At 36.9% G+C, this 27919-nt stretch overlaps 1 protein-coding gene across 1 annotated transcript in view; it reads right to left on the bottom strand.

Moving 5' to 3' along the window:
• Window positions 1-1100: 1100 nt before the first annotated feature.
• Window positions 1101-27919, bottom strand: part of SRFBP1 (serum response factor binding protein 1) — a 65200-nt gene continuing 38381 nt past the window's right edge. The window contains exons 4-8 of the mRNA XM_079331588.1: window positions 24854-24925; window positions 4581-4662; window positions 2959-3697; window positions 2510-2547; window positions 1101-1810 (exon numbers count right to left, since the gene is read on the bottom strand). Of these exons, the coding sequence (XP_079187714.1) occupies window positions 1620-1810; window positions 2510-2547; window positions 2959-3697; window positions 4581-4662; window positions 24854-24925 (1122 nt within the window). The 3' untranslated portion in view covers window positions 1101-1619. The remainder of the gene's footprint in view (window positions 1811-2509; window positions 2548-2958; window positions 3698-4580; window positions 4663-24853; window positions 24926-27919) is intronic.

Raw genomic sequence — 27919 nt, 5'->3', positions numbered from 1 at the left:
TTTTCTGTAAAATACAACCCTACAAAACCACAGTAAACACATTCCTGTGCTTTGTTTTGAAACTTCTGGCCTTAAATACTGCTCCATATGTTACAGCAAAAAAAGAGCAACAAAACCACTTCAAAATGGGAGGTTGTTTGAATTTCTCATTCCTCTGGGAGGCAATGCCATTAAATGCAGTATTACATATACTGACATTTGTTCAGTATATAGAAAAAAAGCCTAAGTGGGGCAAGCCATGCCTAAATATTAATACAGAATAGACCAACTTGAAGGTTTAGTCTTCAGGAACTTAACACAAGATGGGACATGCAGCATTATCTGAGTTCAGTAAAGGGCAAGGATCCTCATGCTGCTGGCAACATTTTCTAATGCAGCCCAGGAGCCTGCTGGCTTTGGCTGACACAGAAAAAGAGTGGGTTTTTTGAGACTGCAGTATGTAGGAAGGCCATCAACACCTTAAGGGACGACATGATTTACAAGTTTGCAGGGATTTAGGAGAAGACAAATCTGAAGAAAGGAAATTGATAAAAAGATTATTAAACACCATAAGCTACACTATCACAAGACATCGTTGAGCTGTGAAACTGGAAGCTTGAAGAGATGGATGCTGTATGACCTATCACTGTGTGCTCCCTCTATCCTTAAAGCATCCATTTCTGACTGCTTTCAAAGATGCTAGGTTAGATGGGCATTTGGGGTGATGCAGGGCAATCATTAGGCATCTCAAAATGCTACATAAATAATAAAATCCATTTACCAAGCCTATGAATTACTGTGATAATGAAAGGTAACTATATTGAAATAAATGACACTATTAAAGATTAATTACATATTCACAATTTCTTTCAATTAGGCTGTAGGAGAAGCACCTGAACAAGCATTCAATTAACGTTTTTGTCATATCCCAATCAGATGAACTCCCAATGTCAGACTGGCACTTAACAGTTGGATGTTTCTTAGAATAAAATTTTTTTCAGGTTTTCACATTCTTTCAGAAAGTGCAGGACATATATTGAAGAATCCAGACAAATCTACCAGAATAAGACACCTTTTAATTTCCTCAAATTGGCAGTATAATCAGAGGACAGAGATCACAGTTTAAAAGCATATTTTATTCTCTCCAGAAATTTTCATATTATGCTTACAACTGATTGACTTTTCCAACTAACCAATACACTGATGAGTTTATGAAGTCTCTTCAAATTTAAGAATATTTTACTTTGTCTCAGATGAGATGATGTATAGAACCTTTCTTTTGACAACCAAATTATCATATAAAATACATTTTTTTACATACAAAAAAACCCTTCCAAACTCCCCTTCAAAGAATCTGTACTATTCCTACATGACACAAATTATGTTCCTAAAACCCCTTCATTACTTTAGGGTATATTTAATGAATGGCAGCACTACATAAGGGGATTTATGAACCAACACCAAATGGCCATTACATTAATCAACAGACAGCACACAGAATGAATGAAACTTAATATTTTGAGATGGCAAGTAATACCAGTTGCAATTTTGCAGGTTGCAAAGGATATAGACAGTACAACAAAGACGTTCAAACAGTAGTTGCAAAAAAATTTTTCTTTGAACCTCCATTTACATACAGTCTAGTCATCAAATTTAATCTTTTTCCCCTGGAATGCTGTAATTTGAGACATTTGCTCTCTGCGTCTCCTGCTTGCTTCCCATGAAGGATGAAGAGGCTGCTCTGAAAGTGCTTTCTTATTGTTGCACTTAATACCCCCTGAATCTTTTGCAAATGGTTTCTTCTTGAGCTTTGTTTCATTTTTAAGAAAACCTGTGCAAGTACAAAACAAAACATTAACTACATCATGAACCTCCATAAAAACATGCAAACTACCTTGGAATTGCAGGCATTTTCAAAAAATTCATAATGAGCCATGGGGAACACAGACATATTCACAAATATTCACATCATTTTTTCATCCTGCAGCCTGGTAAATTGCCATTTGGCAGACTGCAGACAGTTAGGATTCATTAATATTGATTACACTCAAAATTTGTGTAGACAAACATTCAGCACATTATAAACGTTTTTCTTCACAATAAACCAATGTAACTCAATATGACTGAAATTATACTGTCAATCCAATGAACTCCAAAATGGTACCACAGAATATAAACAGAATAAAATATTCCATATTCAGGAGCTATTGATGGAGTTACTTATAAGTTACTAGTTCCATAGAACAATCTGGTACCTTTACCTGTGCACAAGTAACATTAACTGCCTGACAGACAGAAAAACACTGTCCAGTGTAAACCTTATAGGTATTTCTGAGAAAACAGAAAATAGCAGACAATATCCATAGATTCAAATGAAAGCTGAATGGTTTGATCACTTTAACAACAAATGTTAAAATATGTGCTGCAAACTTGAAAATAAACAAATATCCCATCATTAATAGACCGCCAAAGCAAAAAAATCTCAAAATGTTTTTTCTCTCCTAATTTTATCAAGTTAAGTAATACATACCTGTTCTTTCATTTTTGAGAGGCTGGTCTATAGTATTTCTAAAAACAAAAGAGAAATTAAGATTTTTTTCAAAAAAATTGTAAGACTACAAACACCTATGAATAAAGAATCATCACACCAATACACTCACATGGTAACTTTTCAAACATATAAGCTTCTTTAATACTGCTCCACCCATGTTAACAAAGAAGTAGAAAGAGAAGTATTCAGAAGTGATTGAATTTGTGTGTATATCTAGTTAGGACTCCTATGCCTAAATTTGTGAATATAAAAAAATATGTATAGCCAAGGAAGCTTTAAGAATACTATGGAGTAGTTTCTATGAAAACGTTCTAAGGTTTAATGGGCTAAAATTCTCTTTGTTTAGTAAAGACTACTAGAAATCACAAATATTCCATTACTGCAAAGGAGGGAGAGAATGAAGAACATAACATGGGGAAAAGGTTTACCTTCTTCTGTTCTGAGATTTCTGACTGGTGGTAGACAAAGAACTGCAGAACACTGACTCCAGCTTGCTTGCTTTTGCAAGTGGCTTTCTCTCTTCCTTGATCAAATCTTGCACTGTCCCAGACACTGTGCTCTTTTCTGTTTTCACGGCATTTTTCTGAACACTACCTTTTTCTTTTGTTGAAGAAAAATTAACTGCTGCTGCTTTTTTCTTTTTTTTCACTTTGCCAATGAAGAAGTCATCATTGCTGTCACTGTCAGAATCTGATGACTCATTATAAAACCTCTCTTCAGTACTATCATCAAAGTACTCCTTTTCATTGGGATGCTCTTGGTCGCTGTCATCAATTTCTTCTTTTATTGCATTTAATTTGTTCACACTCATATTTTCTTTCCTTTTTTGATAGTCAAGTTTCTTTCCTGCTTTGCTTTGAGTAACTGTTTGCACTTCTACTGCCTGAAATGAAGATTCTTCTGGAGCACATGCCCTCTCAATTTCCTCTGTTTTCTGCTTAGATTCACTCTCACAAATCTCTTCAACCACCTTGTCAGTTTCTATTTTCAAGCCTGGTTTTGTTTTGTGTTCACATCCTTGCTGTTTCCGAGGCTGCTTAGAAGCTTGGTCATCCAAGTTGCTATTGGAATGTTGTGCTGATTTAGGCTGTTCTTCTGACTGATCCTTTTTCATAGGAGTGGCTTTGTCTGGGTTCTTTCTTGCATCCTTAAAAGCTTTAACAGCAGCTGTACAAGAGGCAGAAAAATATTTTGTTGCAGCTACACATGAATTTACGTAAGTTATTTTTATATAATAAAATATTTTTGCAACTTATGTGTGCTGTATTGAGCATATTTTGAATGTCCTTATGAATTGTTTACCAACACATGGGACAACAGATATCTTAGAATACAGTATCAATGGAAGGGAAAGAAAAATCCTTGTTAAATACCCTACAAAATTTGGGTTAAACTGTAAACTTCTCTTTGGAAAAGTAATCTGCAGCTGATAATCATGTTCACTTAGGTCACTACTTTGTAAAATTGCAAACTAATATTATTTTTTTCATATATAATTAAATGGGTATATTATATGCTCTGTTATGAATGAAGAAACTTGGTGACATTACTACTAGGCCTTGACTGTTTTAAAAATTAATTTTAGGTGGAAAATTCCAGTTTCAAGAGAACAAGAGAAAGCCTACATAGCCAGGAAAGATACCCAAAGGATTCTGAGGACAGTTTTCAGGGAAGATTAAGAAAGTAATTTGTAAAACCTTTTAGGTGCCTTTAAAAACCCAGTTGTAATGATCCATTTCTGTTCCAGTCTAATTCAGAAACACTCCATTACATTTCTTTGATTTTTAGAATTCCCATTATAAGCTCTGTTTGTTCAATACCCTGTATTGAATAAAAGTAATTGCAAGCTGTCATACATAAAACCATATAAATTTCAAGCCATATAAATATTTTCAAGTTTGTGGCTTGGTTCCTTTTTGCTAGCTAGGCTAATTACAGAAGCTTTTAGTTTTTGTGGGTTTTTTACTTTTGTTCACATCAGAAATATACAAACAAGTAACACACCAGTAACCTACAGATATAGTAAAAACTTCAATAAAATGTTTCATACCTTTAAGTTCAACAAATCTGGGCTTCAAGGTGGGGTGTGTGGCAAGTCTTGCCATGGCTCGCTCAGCTGCAGTACAGTTTGGCTGCACAAGAAAAATACAAAGGTGTGAAGTCAACAGAACAGCCAAGTTGCACAGATCTATGTCAGTTATGATACAATGCATGTTAATGTGTTTCTCACCAGGAACAAGTATTTTATTTTTCATATATTGCCATTATTCTAAATGCATTAAAATCTGGCTGCCCAAACACTGACAGAAACGTAGCAGATGCACAACATGTGATATTTCTCATGAAAACATGATTTATGTTTTCTTTAAAACATACTGGACACATCATTCACTGATTTTACATTTACTATTTCATACAAGTGCAAAGAAAATTCACAAACTTGCAGAATAAAGATCATTATACTGGTAGAAGACATTCTGCTTGAAGGAATGCAACAGCCTGCAACAATTACAGAATTGATCCCATAAAAACTGGCAGAATGACACAGCAAATATTGAAGGAATATATGTAAAATGTTGAAAGGCAAGGTCTAATTTGACCAGACAGACAAATAGCCTTAAATTTGATGTGGCAGAATACTGGAACTCTGCAAACTGACTCAAAGAAGAAATACGATCTTCCTTCTTCAATTCAACCACAAAAACAACAACAACAAAAGAGAAAAGAAGGAATTGCTTCTATTCTGACTTCCTCATTTATATAGTGGAAATCACAAGTATGACACATTGTAAAAACCTTCATTTTCAGGTTCTTGTCATCACTCTGCTAGAAAAACAAAATGAAAGTTATCTAAGATTTTTCTGAAGACAGATGTCTTCTGTTTTGGTGTTTTTGTGTGTGATTGTTTGTTTGTTTCCTTATGTTCTTTCCTGAAAGGAGAAAAAGCAGGTCTAACAGATTTGTAAAACACACCTTTATCAGGAAGATTTCTTAAAGCCTAGAGTGGAATTCTCTGGAAGAGAGTGGAAAAGCCAGACAGAAGACATATATATCTTTCTCTGTTCCTCCTAGTGGCACTGCAATGAATACATGTCCAAACTGTTTCTGTGATTTCAGCTTTGCTCTATGGAAATATCACAGCAGAAGCCACCAGAACCAAGAGATGATTATATTCATAAAGAACCAGATGAATGCCCTGTGATGCAACCTGAGCTGATTTTGGTGCCATCAACTCAACAGAGCATGCTGCCTCTCCTGTCCTAAGCAATCACCACAGCAGATGGAGCCCAAGCCACAGGTGCTACCTGGTAGATAACAAGGAGTAGAAGTGCTACTGGCTCTATCCTGGGATGGAGTTAACATGCTTCATAGCAGACAAGATGGTGCTGTGCTTTGGATTTGTGACTAGAACATTTAGAGCTGGTAAACACATCACTGTTCTAGTTACTGCTGAGCAGCTCTTGCACAGTATCAAGGCCTTCTCTTGTCTGCCCCTACCACACCCCTAGCATGGCCAAAAGGACATCAAGTCCTTTTCAAGTCATGTCTAGCAATAAAAGCTCGAGGTAACAAAAAGGTATGGGGTTTGTGGTTATGACATTTAGCTTCCCAAGTAGCCATCATGTGAAGTGAAGCCCTGCCCTCTGGATGTGGTTAAACATCTGCCTGCCAATAGGAAGCGGTGAATAAATTCCTTCTTCTCCTTGCACATACAGCTTTGAGCTGTCTTTATTTGAAGAAAGAAGTTTTTCTGACTTCTGCTCTTGGGATGCTCTCCCCATCCTGCAGGGGTGGGTTGAGTGTGCAGCTGCTGGGTGCTTAGCTGCTGGCTGGGGTCAAACTACCATGATGCCCATGATAACCAACACATCAGCAATTCACATTTAAAGCAGCTGTCATGATCCTCATAAGACTGCTCAGTGATGAATGTTACTTGTCTTCATGTCCATTTTCTTCCAGCAGGACCATGTGACTGTAAACAGTTATATATTTATTGCATAAAGACAGATGGGACACTTCCCACCAACTGCTACTGCAGGACAGTCACTCTCAAAGCTTTGGTTTGAAGGAAACAGAGCAAAAGAAGGCACAACAAATATACCAGAGTAAGTACTTCTAAATGCAAAAACATTTAATTGGTTTGCTAACCAAAAATCTTCTTCCTCAACCACTGCAATGCAAATCCCATTTTGTAATTCTTTTGCCATAGTTCTAGACCTTTTAAAGTATACTCTACAGTCAGCCCTATTTCATGTTTGAAGTGCAGATCATCTGGGAATTCTAGTACTTTTCTTTCCTCTCAAGTATCTGCTACTACAACATTATTTCTTTAGGTCAAAAAATGTTCTGGAAAACATGTTTTCTCTGAAGACTGCCTATAGAGCTACTGGCCAGAGGGGATAGGTGAAAAGATGTGTCCATTTCCAAGGGCCACTGACAGGCTTAATTCCAGGCTAGCTTAGTTCTGAGAACTTGAAATCTGAATTTTGATCCTCATGTGACAGTGATGCATGCTGCCACCAGATTCTTGGGACAGAAAGCTCACATTTCTGAAGATCATATGCTATTTTCTTTGGAGATTTTCCTATAGCTGGAAAATCTATTTCTGAACATAATTAATACACTTTTCCCCTCAGCTACTTCCTGTGGGTTTTGAAAGAATATACCATGAAGTTTAGAATGCAGCAGCAGCTTCTGTGCAACATCTGGTGTCTTTTAATTCAAGTATTTATAGAAAGGCTTTAAGCATATATAGGCCAACCCATATGGAATAACCACATTTTTTTCCTTAGAGCAAAATACTTCACAAACACTACTCACACTGACGGCCACCAGCTAACAAACGCATACTGTTCAAAATCTCACCAATTTCTCATTTGTCTGTGCATGGGTTTTTTGGTTTTGCTTTGGTTTGGGGTCTTTTTGTCACAGCCCATGCTCAATTTATTTTCCTTCAAGTATTTTCCAGTATTTAAAATGTTACAGAAATATAGACAATACAGAAAAAAACTTAACAAAGAAACATCAATTGTCTTTACAAGGAATTACACTTTTCCCCCCCTTCTCATCCCTTGGATGTTTCATTAGATACTAGAATTGTACACCTTTATTCTGACACACTCATGATGCTTCTTGTATTATTTTGCACTACTTATTTTTTATGCAAGAATGTGCTAGTACTTTCTACAGGAACGTTCTTCCTTCTTCAGTGTGCAACTGAGGCACTGGAAAATGAACAAAGCAACAGAGCAGTGTATAGTCACACTCTGCAGTGAGAAACTTTGTTACTGTGCCAGTTGAGGCTGGGGTAGAATTAATTTCCTCCACAGTGGCTGGTATGGGCTTTGTTTTGGATTTGTGCTAAACACAGGGTTGATAATACAGAGATTCTTAGTCATAGCTGAGCAGGGCTTGCACAGAGCCAAGGCCTTTTCTGCTTTTGTATTTCCATGCTGGTGAGGAAGTTGGGGGTGCCTGGGTGGCTGGGAGGAGACACAGCTGGGACAGGTGACTCCAACTGATCCAAGGGATATTCCAGACATGGGACATCATGGTCACTACATAAAGCAGTGGTAAGGGGGGTAAAAGGAGGAACTGGGGGGACACTAGAGTGATGGCCTTTGTCTTCCCAAGTCACTCACTGTCACATCTGATGGAGCTCTCCTGGAGATGGCTGAACACCCGCCTGGCACAGGAAGCACTGATTCCATTCCTTGTTTTGCTTTGCTATTGCACACAGCTTTTGCTTTCTGTATTAAACTGTCTTTATCTCCCCACAAGTTTTCTAGCTTTTATCCTTTCAATTCTCTCCCTGATCCTGCTGGTGAGTGTAGGAGTGAGTGAGCCTGGTAATTGGTGCTGTCTAGGGTTAAACCATCTGAAGGCAGTCTCCTCTAACACTCTATCTTGGTAAATAATGCATTATTTCTGCAAATATTATTAAAAGCATGTATTTATCAAACACATATGTAAACCCCACATAAGAAAGACAAACTTGGCAAATAGTGGCAATGACTATGAAGAGAATGGACCTTACAAACTTACAAAGATGAAAGCAGAATCACAATGCAAGTTTTGAGATGTGCTAGAACAGGGGTCAGAAGTTTGTAATGGCTCTGAGATCTGGAACCACAGAGTAAAAAGAAGGAGCAGTGTGATGTAAACATCAGGCAGAAGCTGTAGGGGTAGAACCTGCTTCATAAAAAGCAGGTAATAAAGTGAGAATGAGAATGAGTGTCTCATGGTCTCGAGGCAGATGGGATTACAGGAGCTGCATGGTATGCCTTGGTGGTATGCCTGAGTAGAGCTTCAGGATGAATTAAAGGGCAGAAACCTGTGATTAATCTGAGAACACGAAATACAGACTTTTGACCATTGCAGTATTTTGAATAATCTTTCTGTTCCAAGACTACTTTTGTCTCTACCCTCTCTGCTATAGTTATAATCAAAAACAGGAAAGAGGTCATACTTCTGCTCTTTAGCTCATTTCTGCAAAAAAAGAGAATTGCCTCATTACAGATCTCATCAGAAACAAGGTTGCTATTAAAAGTTATTAGAATGTTATTACTCTAAGGACAACAACTAGAGTTGCACATGGGCGAGAGTGCTACCAAACTGGCAATGCTTTGTGGTTCTGCATCTGTCATTAGTCAGTTATTTAAAACAACAACATTCAAATGGAGACAGCAAGAAATCCCACCAGAAAGTAAGCAGTACATGGCAAAAACTGTGACATAGAAACCAACCTTGGAGAATGTCATAGTAGTTTCTAAACTATCTAGAAGTTCAGTTTAATTTCAAATGTTAACAACACCCTGGTTTTAAGAAGAAGAGGAAAAAAAAAAAAAAAGAGTCAATACTAACTAGAGTATAACACCCCATTCTGGGCCAAAACAAGATGTCATTGCAGTACCCTTTATAGCAGCTTGGGAGAAGAGCTCTCTATTAAAAAACTGCAGAACAAACAAAAAAAACCCCTAGAAAACCTGTTAATCCACACATTCTTTATAAAAACTTATAAAACACTAACTAGTTACAGCTGTCCTTCATAACAGCAGATGTGATTAATATGCAGGCACAGGGTGGTTGAAGGTGCCAAATCATGGCTGCCATCCAAGCCCATACCATGACCTCATACTATTTTGGAACAAGATTCAAGAGAAGTTTCTTTCTGACTGTGAGAGCAGCCAGCTCTCCCTCTTGCTTTATATCTGTAAGACATACAGCATGTGATTTGTGCCCATTAGATTTGCTATGGGAGGCAACTGGTTCATGGTATCACTCATGGCAGCATTGCTGTCTCTCAGCTCCTGACAGCAAGGGGTTAGTTGCTGACTGTGTCTCACATAAATGACAGCAATTTATTTACTCATCATCTGCCAAACCTCTCATTTTTCTAATAATCTATGACTTTATTTTCACTCAAGCTTTAACTGTTTTGAACATAATACCAGAATGATTGAACAGGTGTTATTAAATAACATTTATAAAAGCCTAATAGCATGACAGGTGAGAAGTTCTTACAGAAATTAATTCTTTTCTTATCTCAGGAAATCGTCCAAATTTCAGCAGAATTTTTTAAAATTATATGATATACAATTTTTAAAATAGGCTGATGAAAAATTTCCATTTGAAGCTAAAAAATATCTTAACAGATCTAAAACCTTGCAAAAACTCATTAAGACAATGTTCTGTGATAGAACTACAAAATTAAAATGGAACAATTTCCTAAAAACATCAAGATACACAAGTCAACTTGCTTATTATTCAATGCTTGCCATATTTTATATTCATTTACATTTCATTTACATAGTTTATATTCATTTACATTTACAATGTAAAAGAATAATTACCTTATTTTATCAAGATAATGGAACCATTAAAGCATTTGGATATTTACTTTATTTATCTTGAAAGCCATGGTGGGTTGACCTGGTTGGATGCCAGGTGCCCAGTGAATCTGTTTTATCACTCCCCTCCTCAGCAGAACAAGGGATAGAAAACACAATGAAAGATTCATGGGTCAAGATATGGATGGGGAGAGAACACTAACCAAGTACCATGATGGGCAAAACAGACTCAGCTTGGGGAAGTATTAATACAGTTTATTGCCAATCAAGTAAGAATAGGGTAATGAAAACTGAAAAACTAATCTTAAAATGCCTTCCCTCCACTCCTCCCTTCTTCCCAGGCTCAACTTCACTTGCTATTTCTCTGTCTCCTTAACCCCAATGGCACAGGGAGACAGGGAATGGGGGATGTGGGTCAGTTCACACATTGTTTCTGCTGCTCCCTCCTCAGCTCCAATGCCTGAAGCACCTCCTCCTCTTTCTCCCACATATTCTCCCTCCTCTCTTCCTTGGTTGCAATTGCTCCTGTGCATCCCCCCCACCCTTTAACTCTGTTATCCCAGAGGTGCTGCCATCACTGCTGAAGGGCTCAGTCTTGGCCAGTGGTGGGTCCATCCTGGAGTTGGATGGCATTGGATCCACCAGACACAAGGCAAGCTCCTGGTCCCTTCTCACAGAAGCCAGTCCTGTAGCCAACCCACCGACCAAAACCTTGCAAACCCAACACAAAACATTGTAAAGAGCATTATGAAACCAAAGACCGATGGCAACATGAGGTGCAATATGGACAATATTTTTTCTCATATGTAAAACTACACACAACACAAGGCAGAAGTCTGGAAAATCTATCTGAGCTCGGGCTGCCAGCAGCAGCACGGATTCAACTCATCACTGCCTACCAGAGACTTGAATCCAGCACCAGGGAACAGAATGAGACACTTCCAAATACTACCAAGGTGCTTATACTGCTCTAATTTTATTTGGATGTCTGAACCAAAGCTATCCTTTTCCCAAGTGATTTGCTCACTTAGATTCATGTTCCCTTCCACATTCAGTTTGTCTTGTCTTGTTTTTTGGCTTATCTTTTACCAAAAAGATGTGCATGTATATGTATGTGTAAATACGTTTCTATCATTCTTCCTCTTCTTTTAAAGTAAGAGCTCCAAATAGGTCATAGATTCAAACAAAAATAGATTATTTGCTATTCTTTACCACATGCATGATAAGACATACCTATAGTCTAAGCATTTTAAGAAATTCATAAGCTCTTTAAAAAGCCTAGCACACTGCAGATGTTAAATGACTGTATTTAATATCAGTATAAAAGAGTCAATAGAGTTTCTTAACTAACCTGTGACTAACTTGTCACAATTAATTTAGCCAGGCATAGAAGTGTGAAGTAAATGCTTATTTTTCAGATTTAGAAATGGCCAAATGAAAATGGAGTCTTTCATCCCAAACTATCAGAATGATCTACAGCAGAGCCTGGCATAAACCCCAGACCTGCCCAAGTACAAATTATGTAATTAATATTCTGCACTTCTTTCCTTTTTCTCTTTATGCAAAAGAACCAATTCTTATGATTGTTTCAATAAAGAAAAGTCAGAAAAAAAGGTCAAGATTAAAGTAGGCATGAATTCTTAATTATTTCCTTATGGAGAACAGGGTCAATTCTAGGTGTAAGTGGAAATATCAAGATTGTGAAAAAATTCAAATGCTTCTAAGTCATCATTTTTTCCAAGACTAGTAAGACTATGTCTATAATCATCTCAATTTGGCATCTCACACAAACAATGTACACATTAAAAAAAACAAACAAACAACTTCTTAAGGTTATGAAAGAAGACAAAGTGAGCACTGTGACAACTCTCCCCCCAAGCTGGCATTTAAGAAAACCTAGGAGAATGCTGAATATCACTTTACACTATAGAAAATTGTAGACAAATTCCAAGTGGAAGAGTTGTGAAGTTAAAGTCTAAAAAAAATATTATTAAATATCAGTGATCTAAAAAGTATTATATAACTTAAATGGTACATGGACAATTGACCAGGATAGAATGCATGCAGCTATGACTTATATAAATATAAAATCAAACACAAAGTATAGCAATATAAAGTCTATATGTTTTTGCTTATTTTTTATATAGCTTTCTAGAAAATATATGCCTTTTATATATTTTGATACCTGAAGAGCTGAGGCACAGTGTTGTTATAAAATACATGCCCCTTGTAAGACTGCATAAACAATTTTAGGGGAGAGCATAGCTGGCACTAAAAAACCCACCCAAACCTCACACAAAAAATAAAGCAAAGACTCCAACCCAAAATGGCAAGAGACAATCATATTAAGAGATTAAACTGGAAATCAAAATAAGATGAAATAGAAACCCTGAAACAAAAGATGTACTTTAGCGGAATAGAAACAAAACACGTCTTGGATAACAACAGGCAGCAGCTGTAAGAAAATTCTTTGCCACAAAATTCAGGTAGTCTTAAGAGAAGAAAATTAAATTTGGAGAACACATCATGAACAAATTAGTTGGACACCAAGTATATATCAGATCTGAAACCACAAATGACTTTAACAAAAATGTGAAGTTAGGATAATTTCTTTAAACTGGCAATCTTGAATGAGGGTCTGAAAAATAAAAACAGGCAATTGTTTATTAACTCTGAATAGAGTTTAGCTAAGTAATATAAAAATGAAATCTGAAAGAAGCATATTTTAGAAAAAAATTAAAAATTATTATTTAATAATTTATTACTTGTTATAGAATAGAGAGCAGAAACACCAAGGAGACTAACAACACTCAGGCAGTGCTGTAAACCAAGCAGTAAACAGAATTCTCTGACTTTGCTTTAACCTGAATGCATCTGAATTCCCAGGAGTCAGCTGTGCACTACGGGATTGTCCAAAGACTGAGTGGAGCTCATGGTAGCAACTAATCACTAATACAGGGCTGACCTCTGCATTATTAAAACTATTATAATGGGCCAAAAAGTTCAAAATATTCTGTCTTGGATGAACCAAAGAAGTTTCAGAACTGAGATTCTCACAACTCTCCCTATGACATCAACATGCTCAGACAAAACTCTCTACCAACTATGAGGGATGTAATCTTGAGATAACCTGCCCCAGTCTGAGGTTTCTCCTTAGACCCCAGATCACCTCATAAGGACATGCAGTGGTTTAAATCCTGTTTTTTTTCCAAAGCAGCCGATGAGAGATTGCAGGAGATGGTTTTCAGAGGCTTCAAGGATTGTTGTTTGTTTCTCATCTTAGGGACCTTTTGCCTGGCCAGCAGGGTCTGCTCAGCCTGGCATCCACGGTGGGATCTGCCTGGTGAAGGCAGGGCTTATCTTATACAGTCTAAATTACATGCTACGTTTACAACAATTTTCCAATACAATACAATCTTGTTAAATGATCCAGTTCTGACCCCATGCAATCTAAAAGTGCCAGCATGTCACCTAACATGGATGACATGGAGAAGAAGGAGGAAAAGGTGTCCACCCCCCAAATTCTCCATCTTGGCCACGTGTCCCTTATCATAAACATTCCAAAAAGTCTATTTATTTTTGTTCTAACAATCTAATTTACACTTCACTAATTTTGGTGGCTTGTTTCCATTCCCTCTGTGTTGGTAATTTCTCCCAGGGGTTAGAATTCAGCACCTGTGGCACCAGGGTCTCACCAGAGATCTTTGAGACCCTTGCCAGGGGGGTTTTGAGACCCCCAAGGAGGCAAGGGGTACGCCCTGGGCTCCACAGTATCCTTACAATATTTCACTTTAAAACAGATGCTCAAACCTCAAACTATAACTTGTCAGATGCAGTCTGATACTGCACCATAAGTATAAGCACATATGAACATAAGTTTATAGCAGAGAAAGTAGACGTAGTTGAGCTCTTCAAATTTAAAACAGATGTAATGCTTCAAAACCAGCTAATGTTTCAAAAGCAAGCGCCACTTAAATCAGGTATATTTCAGATAATTTAGAACATAAAGGGGAAAAAAATTTTCCCTGTGGACAAACCTTGTCTTGCTCAGACCTTTCCATCTGCAAGCATTACCACCAGGGAACATACCCATATATAACTAAACTATTGTCAGGTTAATGTTTTCAAATAATAGTCTCAATAGAGACGTACTTCTGTTGAAGGAACTAAGAGAGCCAGGGATTTGGAGGCACAGATGACTTGAAAGACTTCACAAGCACCATATACACTAACCAGAGTTAGTCCAGGTTCTAATGTGCTACTCAAGACAGCATTTCTTGGCACCCCACATTGCAATTTGCATGCACGATTGAAAACAGGCTTCTTTTCTTAAAATATATATATCTTTCAGACTTTTTCTGAAAAAGACAATGGAAATGCAAGTTCAGTTCACTGAGAAACTATTAAAACATCAGAGAGAAATACGCCAGTTCTCTGGCCACAAAACCCAGATTTTCCGTCATTAAGTCTACTGACTTAATGCATTTGAGATCTACTCTAATGATAAACACACGTCAGATACATATGTAATCCCAGGTAGTACTTGAGCACACCAGCAGAGAATGGATGTGAAAGGGATGGTAATCCTGGGTGTTCAGATTTTACAGCAGGCATTTCACCTTCTAGGCTATTACATCGTTATTACTTTGGCATGCTGTTTTCCCAACGTGCAAACACTGAGCCACTCCAACAATCATTTGGCAGTCTTTTGAACTCCAAACCCAAGAAAAACTAGATCATCATCACTTGAAATTTAATGTTGTCATACTTCCATTAAGTCACTAGTTACCTCCAGTTTTCCATACTTTGTTTTACCTACCAATATTGCCAGAGAGGTGCAATATGCAGCAAACTCATACTGTCATTTTATCAAGCTATAACATTTTCACGTGGATGGCCTTAGCAGCTATGTTCACTGGCATTCTAATAAATGAGAATTTTTTTTAAAAATAATTCCAATAATTCAGGAACATCTTCTACACTTTCAGGGAGCAGTGGCTCTAGCACTTTTCTTCTCATTTTCCAGTGTTAACAACAGATAGATGTGCTTCCTAATGAGTTCCTAATGAAAAAGCCTTCTTAATTCCATAACTTTTGTTTTAATTTTTTTTTATTTTTAGAACTATCTATTTCTTATTAGTGAATTGGGCGCTTAAGAAACTTATCTGGACAGGAGAGATGGGAAGAAATCAGAATAATGTACTTTATTTTTAAATGATATATATAATGAAAAACTGATAGTTTCATTTGAGAAAAAAATAAAATAAAATAGGAGCATAAGATACCAGCAGCTGGTTTTCATTTTCAGAAATATCAGGAATGTCAGATTTTTTTTACTGATTTTGCAATGCAATTCTGAGTCACACTACAAAGCAAATATACAGAAAGATTTTTCCAGTTAATAATGCACAAGGAACTGTTGGCCTTTAACATAAATAATCACACTTGTTTATATTACATTAAAGACATCTTAACACTTAAAATTCTCTTAAGCAGGCAACCTCAACAATGTTTAAACTCATGTAAATTCTACCTTATGTTGTATCCCTGCACTTCTCTTCTAGATTGGAGTGCACTGACACTACCACAGAGTGCCAACTCTATCGTGCTTCTCAAAACAAGACCAAGACATAATAAACTATGGCCATTTTCCCTTCCAGGGTTCACTGGTCTTTATCTCTCACATACACACACTCATGAAAAAAAGCCTTTCTGCTGGAAGTTAATGCTCATAAAGCCAGCTACAGGAACCTTGGTTGAAATTGCTCAAGGAGTATCAATTCTCAGAGGATTTACAGATAGATGACAAGAAAGAGGAAACATTTTGCTTTGTCATTTGGTTGCACAAATCCATCTCCCTGCCCCTTCATGTGGATCAGCTTTACAAACTGATTACTTGCCCTATGGATACATAAAAGATACAATACAAAAATTCTGTTTTTAGTACCCACAAGAATTAAGAATAACTGAAAGCACTGACTCTTATCTGTCCTAAATTTGTAGCTTCTCTAGTCTCGTTGAACACTGCACTTTTATGACAGTTGGAACTTCCATTTAAAACACTTCTGAGTGCTTTTTTTCCTGGTAATACCTTAGAGCTGTTAACCTACAGTGCTTCACAGAAAAGTACCACTCTTGTGTGGGTACATCACGCCCCGATACCCCTGTAAAGATGGTAAATTGCATTAGGTATCTTGAAGACCTGGTTGAAGCAGGATATCTGTATTTTCAGTGATGATGACACATGTCAGGAATTCTAGTTCCCTGCCATTATTGTTTTCAGTGCAAGGGTTAATGTGAAAGTATTCATAATTGACACTCTTTCCCTGTACCTTAGTATTGGAGGTGTCAGTCAACTGCAGACAGTCTGATTTAACTTCATTACTTGTTGGATCCTTGGCCTGTAAAAGACGTCCTGAAAAGTAGCCCTATGCTCCCTGTGTGTCACATCAATGTTAATTTGATGTTTCTCCATGCATATAACCTTCTCTCATGCTTTTAAATAATTTTTTATGTCCTTTAAAATTTTCAGTGCTGAGAGCCCAGTGCAATTTTGATTATGCCCCAGGTCATCCTTCATGTCCAGCTTTTCCTGGCCCCAAACATACTACGAATACCTAAGTGTCTCATTTTTATACCATACACTCATCCAGGCACTGATATTCTGTCTCAGGCATTGTAAGCAAGTCTGGACAATATTCTGGAGAAGGACTGTGGCATCAGTAACTTGGCCTTCCTTTATTTAAAAAAAGAAACAAAACACCAAAACAACAAAAACCAAACCAAAAGGTTGCCAAATCAACCACAATACCTTGAGAACCTCATTATGCCACTTATCCTGTATTTTCTTCTAAGAAGGCACAGAAACAAGACTACTTCTAATATTCTCTTCTATTACTCTCATGACAGCTCACATCCAGTAAGATACTGATCACATACCACTCAAACACTCATTTAAAATAGGAATGAAAGTTGTGAGTTGCTTGTCTTTTGTGAGTGCAGTAACATAAAGTTTTCTGGGACTGAAGAAGAACAGCAATGTGTATGTGCAGCACCAAGTATCACGACACCACTACCACAGGGGTATCTGACTCTAACAGCACTGTTCTTCCCATCCATCCTTTAATTCACTGTACCCTCACAATATTCGTTGTATTTGAATTACCTGGGGATCCAAGTATCACTCACAAAAACGTGAATCAACTTCCTCTGAGCTTTATTAACTATGATATGCTTTGCTCACATTCTGGTCTGGCACATCAAGTAAGTGAAAAGAGCACATTCAAATCAAAGGCAATGGCACCACTTCTGAGTCTGAGCCTTGTCTAGGCACAAGATTGTACTTTAGCAAATTTGAACTGTTTAGTCAGACAACAAAATTAAGAGATACAGCCTCACAGGAATACAAAGGAGTAGCAGAAAGGTTCTTGGACTAGCAATTTAAAATCTGAAGGGAGACAGCCCTTTTGTGTCAGAGATAAACAATATCTCTGTGAAACACTTCCAAAGTTACTAGCAGTTTATTTCGATACTGAACTTAAAAGGTGACTCCTTCCAGAATGAACAAAAGCAGAGCTGTGGTTAAACTGAGTTCTGTAAAATTGCAATTGCTACTCTGATGTTGAAGATGATGCTAGCTTTGGTCTCGTGTACCTCCTTGCTCTCCAACAGTGGCACTAGAGTGGGGTATGTATGGCAGTCCAGTTTGAATGCAGAGGGGCAACTGGAGAAGACATCTACAAATAGTTCCAGAGACAAGAGTGTGGTGCAGGGAAGGAATGGCTAACCAAAGGTGAGAGTGAAATGGACAGAACCCAGTACAACCCTGTACTCTCCCACTGGAAGCCTGGGGAGGGTTGATACTGGCTGGGCTAACAGACAGATGGACAATTGCAAAGCAAATAAGTGCGGAGAACACTGGAGAGAGATTTGTTAAAAATTTGACAGACTTCATTTATACTGACATAACATTTCAGTTGCAGCCACTGTAAAGAATTCTAGGTTCTAAAATATAGCATGGTGTATATATAAAGGCCATACTTAAGAGCCTAAAGTTCAAATGATCAAATTTGGAAGATTAGGAACTTTCAGGAAAAGAAAACTAAGAACAATCAGTCACACAGAGAAAGTATTTACACCTGAATGTGATATTCATCAATGAATGCAGAATTCTTCACTTCATCAGTAGTCTCAGGAAGACCACAGACATTCCTGTTTAACACTAACATCTGGTGGTTGACATGGAAAATTCTCAGGAAACTGTGGCTTCATACATTTAGTGTAACTTCCATTCAAACTGAGTAAAAGTAGTCAGGACAAAAAGAATTCAACTCTGTAACACTGATGTCCAGCATGAAGACAATTATTTTAGTTTGTGATGCACAAAACTGCACTATTAAGTTAATGCAACACATTTCTAAAAAATGTAATATGTTGACATATGCATCTATTACTGAGAGAAAAATCTATCTGGCATCTAATATGCAAAATTACTATCGTTTCGTACTGAAACAAGATAGGAAGGTAGGAAACATGTAAGAAAATAAATAATATATTATTATTTTACTATTTTGCTAATTATTGTATATTATTATTTTACTATTTCAGCATAAACACTTTGTTGCAGAATAGAAACATCCATGTACCTAGGAAGGCAATACATTCCTTCTGGAGAAAGAGGAAATAACATAACAATGTTTCCATAACGAATACTTACAGAGAAGGGGATGGGGAGTGAAGTGGAGATTATCTATGAAATCTAGGTAAACTATTAAATCATTAGAGTGTAACAACCAAGATTTCGATAAAAAGGAGAATGAAGTTTTTCAAGGATTCCTGAAAACTGCCAGACATCTGCCCCCACATAGCCAAAATCGAACCACAAAATGACAATGTATTAATGACAAGCATATTATACAACACTTATGGACTATCACATCAATATTACAAAGAAAATTGATTCATACAATAGTCTTGTCCTTATGGTTTATGTGCTGCAAACAAAATACTTCCAAAACCACTATTAAAAATCTATATACATTAGTATCTAGTATTATGGGCATTAACAACAGAAAGAGAAGCTTTATGTCAATAATAACATCTATCCTAATTAGAATGTTTTGTGTCATGAGTAGAAGTTTTCAGGAGGGCTGGGGGGAGGAGAAGGGAGGAGGCTGTGGAAAAATCCCAAACAAAAGGCAGCAACTATTCTGTGTCTGATCCAAAGCCTTTGAAGCTAGCAGCAACTCTCCAATTAAAATGCAAAAGACCCTTTTTAGGGGCCCTTTTACGATTTAATACATTTCCTCAGATTAAATCTGCAGTGCATGCAGAGGGGTTTGTTTAGATATTTTACTTTAGATATTTTTCTAGGAAGTACATTTTTAAAATAAATTAAGGCAAAGATCACAAACATACATCTAGGATTATCAGATAAAAGAGAAACCTTTATATTTTTCAATATTGAGAATTACAAATACGATTGTTCCTCTGTACAAGTATTTGATTCGAAATTACGTCTTTCTTTTCCCGTCACAAAGTTCAAAAGTATTAGGAGTACTAAGTTTAAAATTTCCTTAATGAATAAGTATATTCAGTAGAACAATGTATTTTATATTCCTTCAGCAAGAACAATGTCTTGTATCCATTTAGTGAGTTATTCTGGAACATCTGCTTCTCCAATTAATTATTCACTATTAATTAAAGCCTCAAAACTTGCAGCTTTTCATAAACTGCCTTTCAAATACTGAAAAACTTGGAGTGAAAGATTTTTTCAATATAAATCTAAAAAGAAGAACAAAACTAGCATTGTGACTACTCCATTCTTGCTCTTTTTTTTGTTTACTTATGACAGAGAGGCTGTGAATTGACAGACTAATCTCAGGCCACCACCTGAGACAAAAAGGACACGAATATGGCAAATTCTATTTTGATAATGTGATTGAAACACACTTTTGAAAGAAATACAGTTAATACAGATTTAGCCCTGTAACTTCATCCTCCCTTCCTCCTGTCTATTCTGGGCCAAAATACCTTTCTGCCTCTTTCCTTTTTGTCGAAGGACTTTTTAGCCCCACACCAGAGATTGACTGAATTAAGTATGGGCAATGAAACAGAAGTGTTCTCCTCACATGTGAGTAAGTAGAAGTCCTGTTACATAAATCATAGAAAACCCTTTCATATTACTATTATTTCTTTGGTTGGTCCCCTCTTCCCAATTCCATTTAAGACATATAGGAAACATGACATAGATAGTAAATTTATTCACCCCAGAACTTTTAAGTGCAATATATCAGTCTGGGTATCTGTTAAAAATATCTGCAGCAGAAGCCACACAGCACTAATGTCAATCCCCCCAAAATCATGTTAAGCCCAGTTGTCCTCATCAGGCAGCTTAGATTTTAAATGATCAAACTCATACTGTGTACCCAACTGCTTAGTTAAATTCTGGCATGTTTCCCTATGGCTGTTCATGAGCTGCCTGAGATCCTGTTTCTAAAATCTTTGAATTCCTTTTAAATTCCAAACAAGACAAAGTAGGTCCCTGTACATGAAGCAATCCAAAATAAGCTTGCCAGACTTTAAATTAAAAAAAAAAAAAGGGGGGGGGGGGGGGAAAGCTTCTCAAAGCTACTAATCACTTACATTTCTGTGCTACAAAAAATTTCTCAACACACTAAGAAACTGTGGTAAGCTTTTCCATAATCTTGTGATTCAGAGGGATGTGCCCCCCATCTGAGGATCATAATATACTCAAAATCTGCTGTGCAGAATCCTCTTTGCAGACAAGCATCTACATGATTCAAACAGGATTTGAGCAATGGGTGGAAATACAAGACCTATTAGGAAAAGGTAGCATTCCTCTCAAGGACCACAGATTAAAGACCAGTGTAAAAGAAGGGAATACCACGCTCCTAAGGTTATGTGAAGATTGGATCTGGAAGGAAAAATTATGGGTGGTATTTATAATCTGTGAATGCTTGTTCTGCAGGTCAGAAGCACGTGCTCAATTCAGTCTCTGATACTAATGTATATTGGTACTCAATTCTTCACTCAAAGTAAAATACAATAGTTAATTTCTGTTTCAACCCTACTCCCCAAATCAGACAGTTGCTGGATTTTGAAACACATAGAGTTTATTCTTTAAAAAAAATTTGAAGTATTTTGACTTAAGGCAAGATGACATAGCACTGCTTGTAGTAGAGTCCCATTATGCTGGAATTCTGTCATTCTCAAGTACTTAAAACACAGGGACTTTTTCTTCATGTGCTATACACCAAAGACTTACAGGAAGAACAGCTAAATGAGATGCTACAGTAAGTTAGCCAATATCTGTTAGCAAAGGGCAACAAAACCAACTGTGGTTATCATGAAGGTGTTCGCAGGTGGACCAATGTCCTCTTTTTCTGAGCAAACAGCCCAGATTATAAACACAGTTTTCTAATACTGGAAAAAACATTAATACATATTAAGTTACCTATCCTGCCTATCTGCACCTATCCGAATTACCCTAAATCTATGTTAGCAACAAGTTGTTGATAACAGTTAAGACTTGGCCAGTGGTCAGTTCAGTTTTCTGCTTGTAATGAACATTATTATGAGCATTATTAGGATTAGCTTCCAATTTGTAACTTCAGTGTCCTGGAGCACAACACTTCCCATACATTGCAGGAATATGTATCGTGTGCAATGGTTGAAAGTGTGCAAATGTGGGTTTAAAATACAAGCTCTATGACATGTTTTTCTAATTTTACTAATGTCTGTCTAATATTTGTGGCAGACAATGCACAACTGGGTATAAAAAATGCACAAGGACTTGGAGAAAACCTACAAAATACAGGTTCTGCTTTTCAACAGCTGTTAATAGAACCAACAATATAAAGTCTAGTCAAAGTTGCATGGTAACATTTATTACAATTTTTACAATAGAATTTATCACTTGTGGGTAACAATGGTGCCAGCTGCAGCAATATTAAATGGATCAAAAATATTTCAGCAGGCATGCACAAAGAACTGTTCACCTGCTGCTTCTTGTAATGCTTTTATAAAAAGTCTTGTGTCATGGGACTGGTAACTCTTGCCAACACCTCCTCCAACTAGGTAAATCTGATCTGATTATTATCAATACAGCCACATTGAAATGTAAATGACAGGAACCCCCAGTAAATTGCCACTTGCTAAACACTTAGTACAATTTTATCGTACTTGATTGAAATACATGAAAACTCTTTTTAAATAGAAAAGTAGGCTTAGCTTGTTCTGAAAAAGGCTGGGAAACAGAAATGGAACATAAAAGCTCAGTGAGCAGAAGCAATTAAAAAAGTATCTTGCCTACATGACCACTATGCAAAACTAATATTCAGCATTCCACAGTGAATTAAAAGCAGATTGCCTTTTGTCAATGAAAACAAACCTATTCTGAAAATGAAAACAGCCACAGGATGTTTTCCTTCAAATATTTTGAAACTCAAGTTAATGAAAAGGTAAACAATGTGGTCTGTATTTCATGAGACTACAGAATATTGTTGAGGATAGAAAATCAAATATTTTTTACTGTATGTTTAATGACTAACTGTGGGAAAATAAGAAAAAAAAGATTGGAGAATTTACTTCCGATTAAGCACAGAAGGAATGACTTCTTCCAATTGGGATAAGCTATGGCTAACCAAAAGCAATCAATGAACTTATGATGGCATAGCCACCATTTGTCACACAATTGCACATATTCTTCCACTGCAACGAGGTTAAAACCCTCCATGAGTTTAAATAAGTATTAGCATCCATCCACTCATGAGCTTGATTTCAAATGTGAGTTCCAGCCACTAAAAACTGTGAGATTAACAGACTTCCATTTTCCTGAAAAGTAGGACCAGCAGCAGAAAGTAACAGAAACAACAGATGAAAAACCCAGAACAATTCCAGGAAGATACCTGCAGTATACGTTTCCAAGAATTAAAGCGAAATTAAAGCCTATTTTAAGACTTAAGTAAACATGAGAAGCACACAGTCAGTCATGACTATGAATATATAAAAAATAATGGGGTGAAAGTAAGATTAATTCTACTCCTTCAAGCATTCTTGTCAATAAAATTGCTACCTTAGAAAACAAAATTCTGACTGTAAACCTGCAAACGTCTTTAAAAATAGCATCAGTAATTGCATTTTGGTGATCCTTCACTTTATGAGATCAGCATAAGCCTGATGAATTTGAAATCTTGGCATAAGAATCTCCTATGGTTAAGTGACAAAATGTCACTGAATTTAGCACACCTCTTCAAGAATGCAATCCTTCTCCACGTGTTCTCATACATTCAAAAACTTCATGTCTGCCCCATTTCTAATATTACAGTAATCAGTTTGTGACTACCTCATCTTCACACTAGAAAAATCTGGTCAAATAAATTTAAAAGAAGAATGCTTTTGAGCTTCACATCACTGTATCTGTGACCTTTTCCTTACTCTCTTCTATCACTAAGACAGGAAAATCAGTTAAGATGCTTCTACCCAAGTACCTCTCCAGAAGTACCAAATTCCTATTATATTTTCATATTAACTTGATTTTGCTGACATAAAACACTGAAGAACTTGCTGCACATTATGCTAATAACTGAACTGATATGACTGTAATATGCAGAGTAATATTACAATCTAATGATGCCCTTACAGAAGCAAATGACCCAATTCTACATTAAAACTTAGCCTGTGTACTATAAACACTTCAGGTTTCAGCCCTCCTCAGTGGATCACCTGTAGGAATTAGGGATAAAGTGAAAATACCCATAAAACTTCATGTATTGACATTTTTAAACTCAGAATTGCTTTCTGGCATCAATAATGTAGCATGTTCTTTAAAATGGTACTGCTCAGCCTCAGCTGCTCCTTTTGATGAGCGTCTTCATAATTCTACATCTTCATTTAACCTCTCACAGATACCATTAGCTAGGCAATTAATATTTGATACTCTACATCAGCAGACTTCAAGAGAAACATTACACTGAAATGAATGAGCCACACAGATGCTAGAATTACACTTTTATTACAAGCTAATGTTTGTCATGTTTTGTACATGTGGAAACCTCTCTGCATTTAAAAGCACTGAGAACCTTTTTCCAACTGTTGCTGAAAGCTTACTTAGATTATTTACACTAATTGAATCATGTATATATACTAAATAAACAACACAAATCTATTTATAAAGACTAAGAAATCACTACTATGCTTCCTGGTATTCTGTTCCAATTCCTAGGGACTAGCCCACCAGACTAATGACAATTCATACTAGACAGTTATTAATTTTTCTGTAGCTATGTCCCAGCAGAAAAACTTCCTCAGAAAAGGAAGATCTGCAATGAAGATACAACACAACAAACAGAACAGTTAATTTCAGTGTCAAATCCAAGTTCTTGCACCCACACATGCACCTGTTCACACTCAGAGAAGCAGGCAAAGGAAAACAAAAGCCAGCAAGTCTTACCTTTTTGCAGACACTTTCAAAATTAACTTCTGTCCTAAGAGCAAGTCTGGTGACTTCATCTGGTTTTATTTCCTGTAGATAAAAAATAAGTTTATTCTTCTTATGATCAGTCTTTATGAAGTCTTTCTATGGTTCACCTTCCTTATAAACATTCTAATCATGGCACCTCCCTAATCTCTTAAAGGAAGAAAACCAGTTTGTTATGTGGCAAATTTTTTGCTGTGTATGAAAACACTACACTTACACTGACTTTCTGAAACACTACCTTATATTTAATCTGACTGCATATACTAGTGCTGAAGGCAAGGGGGATTTTTCAACAGCAAAGTATGCAGAATGAGTGGTTTTATTCACAGAAATATTTCAATTGCCCATACTGTTGTACTACAAATAAACCTTGGAAGGCCTTAAATACCTGACTTATCTTCTGATGCAGTTATATCAGAACTTATCAATGTACATGAATATATAAATTGAAGACAATGAAAATGAAGCTGAAATGAAAAAAATATTATCTTTTTTCTAAAGAGACTGACTGAGCATGCAGTTTGCATTCCTGGACTTAAGCATTTGCATTGGCAGCTGAAATAGAGGAATGAAAATCCTGGACAAGTGGATTTTGTTAAAAGCTGAATATTTTATGAGACATGCCCCCACGACAGATTTCTTGCTATTTTAAGACACACGTTTTATGTAGGCTGCATTACAAAATGCTCTATTAACCTCATCAATTGAATTAACTCAACATTATTTTCCTCGTCAGGCAGTAAAACCAAAAATCATGTTACATACAGTTGTTTCCCAGATGGCCATTTTAAAAGCACTTTAACTGTTCTTATACCAGACCTGAATAATGTCCACACATTCTGAAAAGCTGAAATTCTGTACAAAGTAACTTATTCTCATAGAGCTTTCATGTTCAACAACTATGTTGCATTTGTTAATTTCTTTCTTTCCCTGCTTAACCATTCTTGAAACCAATTCCATATCTTCATTTTTACTCCACTGCTAAGTTCCATATTCTACCCCTTTTCTGACATAAATCTGGAGCAGTCTGTACACTTCCTTAGACATAATTTCAGGAAGAACCAAGTAGGTAAGCATCTTATAAAAGGTCACAGTTTGCATCTCAAAACCTAATGTTTTGCTTCTTTGCATATTTATCTAGACCTTCAAGGTGCTACATGTGTATGTCTTAAAACTGTAAACAATTACCTATTAGCTGTAAACAATTATGTTAACCATAGTAGTGGGAAAAAATAACAGAATTTAGATAAATTAACAACAAAAGCAACAAAACCCCCTCTCTTTTAGTGAATGTCAGAAGAGCTTCCTGACAATGAGATCTAGAACTTTGCAAAATCATCTCCCAAAGGTACTAGTGGAAGCTCAATCACTTAGAGGACACTATCCACACTGGAAAAACACTGGTGATTATAGGAAACAATCTTCCACTGGCAGATGGACAGTTGGATGATCTAATAGAGATGGAAAAGACCTATGATTCAGTTTTCCATGACTTTCCAAAGTGTTTCACAGATGGTGAAAGTAGGACACGTTGTTTAAGTGACATGTTTACTGTCATATAGGAAGTTGGGGGTTACGAATGAAGCTCTGGAACCCAATATTATTCATTAAATCAAGCTGTTCGTTTATTAAAAAAAACAACCAAAAAATATAATTCCTATGATCTTCATCCCAAATAAAACTGCCTATTTCCTGTCTCCTTAGGATTTAAATGCAGCATCAGGGTTCAGGGCAGAGGCAGACAAACTTCAGCAATCCCTCCATGAGAATGGTCAGTTTAATTTTGATATGACAATACTGCAGAATTCCCAAGACATTGCAGAATCATGAATAATATTGGAGAATGAATTACACTTTGGAATGTGAAGTCATGAAAGCCACACTGAAATGCCTGGGATACAGAATGAGGCCAAGAACCTTCTGTTAGGGCCTAAATTCCCAAATTTATAAACTATCTCCTTCACTTCTCCTAGATTTAAGGCAAACTAAGAATTTTGACTCAAATGTTCTTCCACAGAACTTTGGTGTTGTTAGCGCCACATGGGTCAAGTTACTGTAACAAATGCATGCTTTTTCTGTCTCTATCAATGGTCAGCAACAGACAATAAAATACAAAAAGGAGATAGTGGTATTTTTCCCAGCACAGTTTTCTCAACTTTGAGAAGCACCTGACTCACAAAGAAAACCTTGGTATTGAGTATCTTTTATGGAACCCTCTTTCCAATTGTGCTAAGGGACATTATAAATGGATGCCCTCCCCAGCATCTCTGAGACCAGTCCAGGGATTCTTCCCACCCTGATGCTGCAGCCCAGCCCAGAGTGTCCAGAGACCAGAGGTATCTCTGCCAGGTCCACAGATACTGACTGCAGTTGTTTTCCAATTGACAGGTACAACGAGTAGTGAAGCTCAGCTATGCACCCTGACTCCCATTCCTTTATACCCCCAGAAGCTGGCACCTAGTCCTTACAGCACTGGCAGGCAGGGAACAAAGAAGTGAGATTACAAACAGGTAAGAAAAGAAAAAAAAAGATGACAGAATCTGTTCATCTGTCACAGTGCTTAGTCAGGTAAATTTACTGACCAGAACTGGCTGAGACTGGCCCCTAAAATGCCCACTCCTAATTATGACCCCTAAGCACTACTTACTAAGTTTCATTTAGTTCAGAGGTCCTCCCAATATCCCCAAATCCTCATGTTCCTATTGTTCTCCCTTACCAGTTACAAAGTCAAACCTGGCCTTCTGCAAAGTGCTATCAGTAGTTTTTTAATGGCTCATTATTTGTGAGTGGAGTTGATTTGTCTCTAACCCTGTCTGTTTATCTCTTGTTCCACCAGCTTTTACTCTCTCTTTTTCTTTATCCCTTCCAGTTTCCTTTTCTATCCCTTCAGCACTGAGAAAATCCACTTCTGGAGGTCCCTAATGAAGAACCCTCTCACTGCCTTCCAAATATTCTCACAAATTACAGCTGCTTTCCAAAATCATATTAATTCTTGGTGTCATCACCTGTGCCAGTTGGTTTCCAAGAGAGATGCTATGC

Source organism: Erithacus rubecula (genome assembly GCF_903797595.1).
Source record: "Erithacus rubecula genome assembly, contig: SUPER_Z_unloc_5, whole genome shotgun sequence".
NCBI classification, from domain to species: domain Eukaryota; kingdom Metazoa; phylum Chordata; class Aves; order Passeriformes; family Muscicapidae; genus Erithacus; species Erithacus rubecula.
This window is presented reverse-complemented; position numbering and strand designations above follow the sequence as displayed.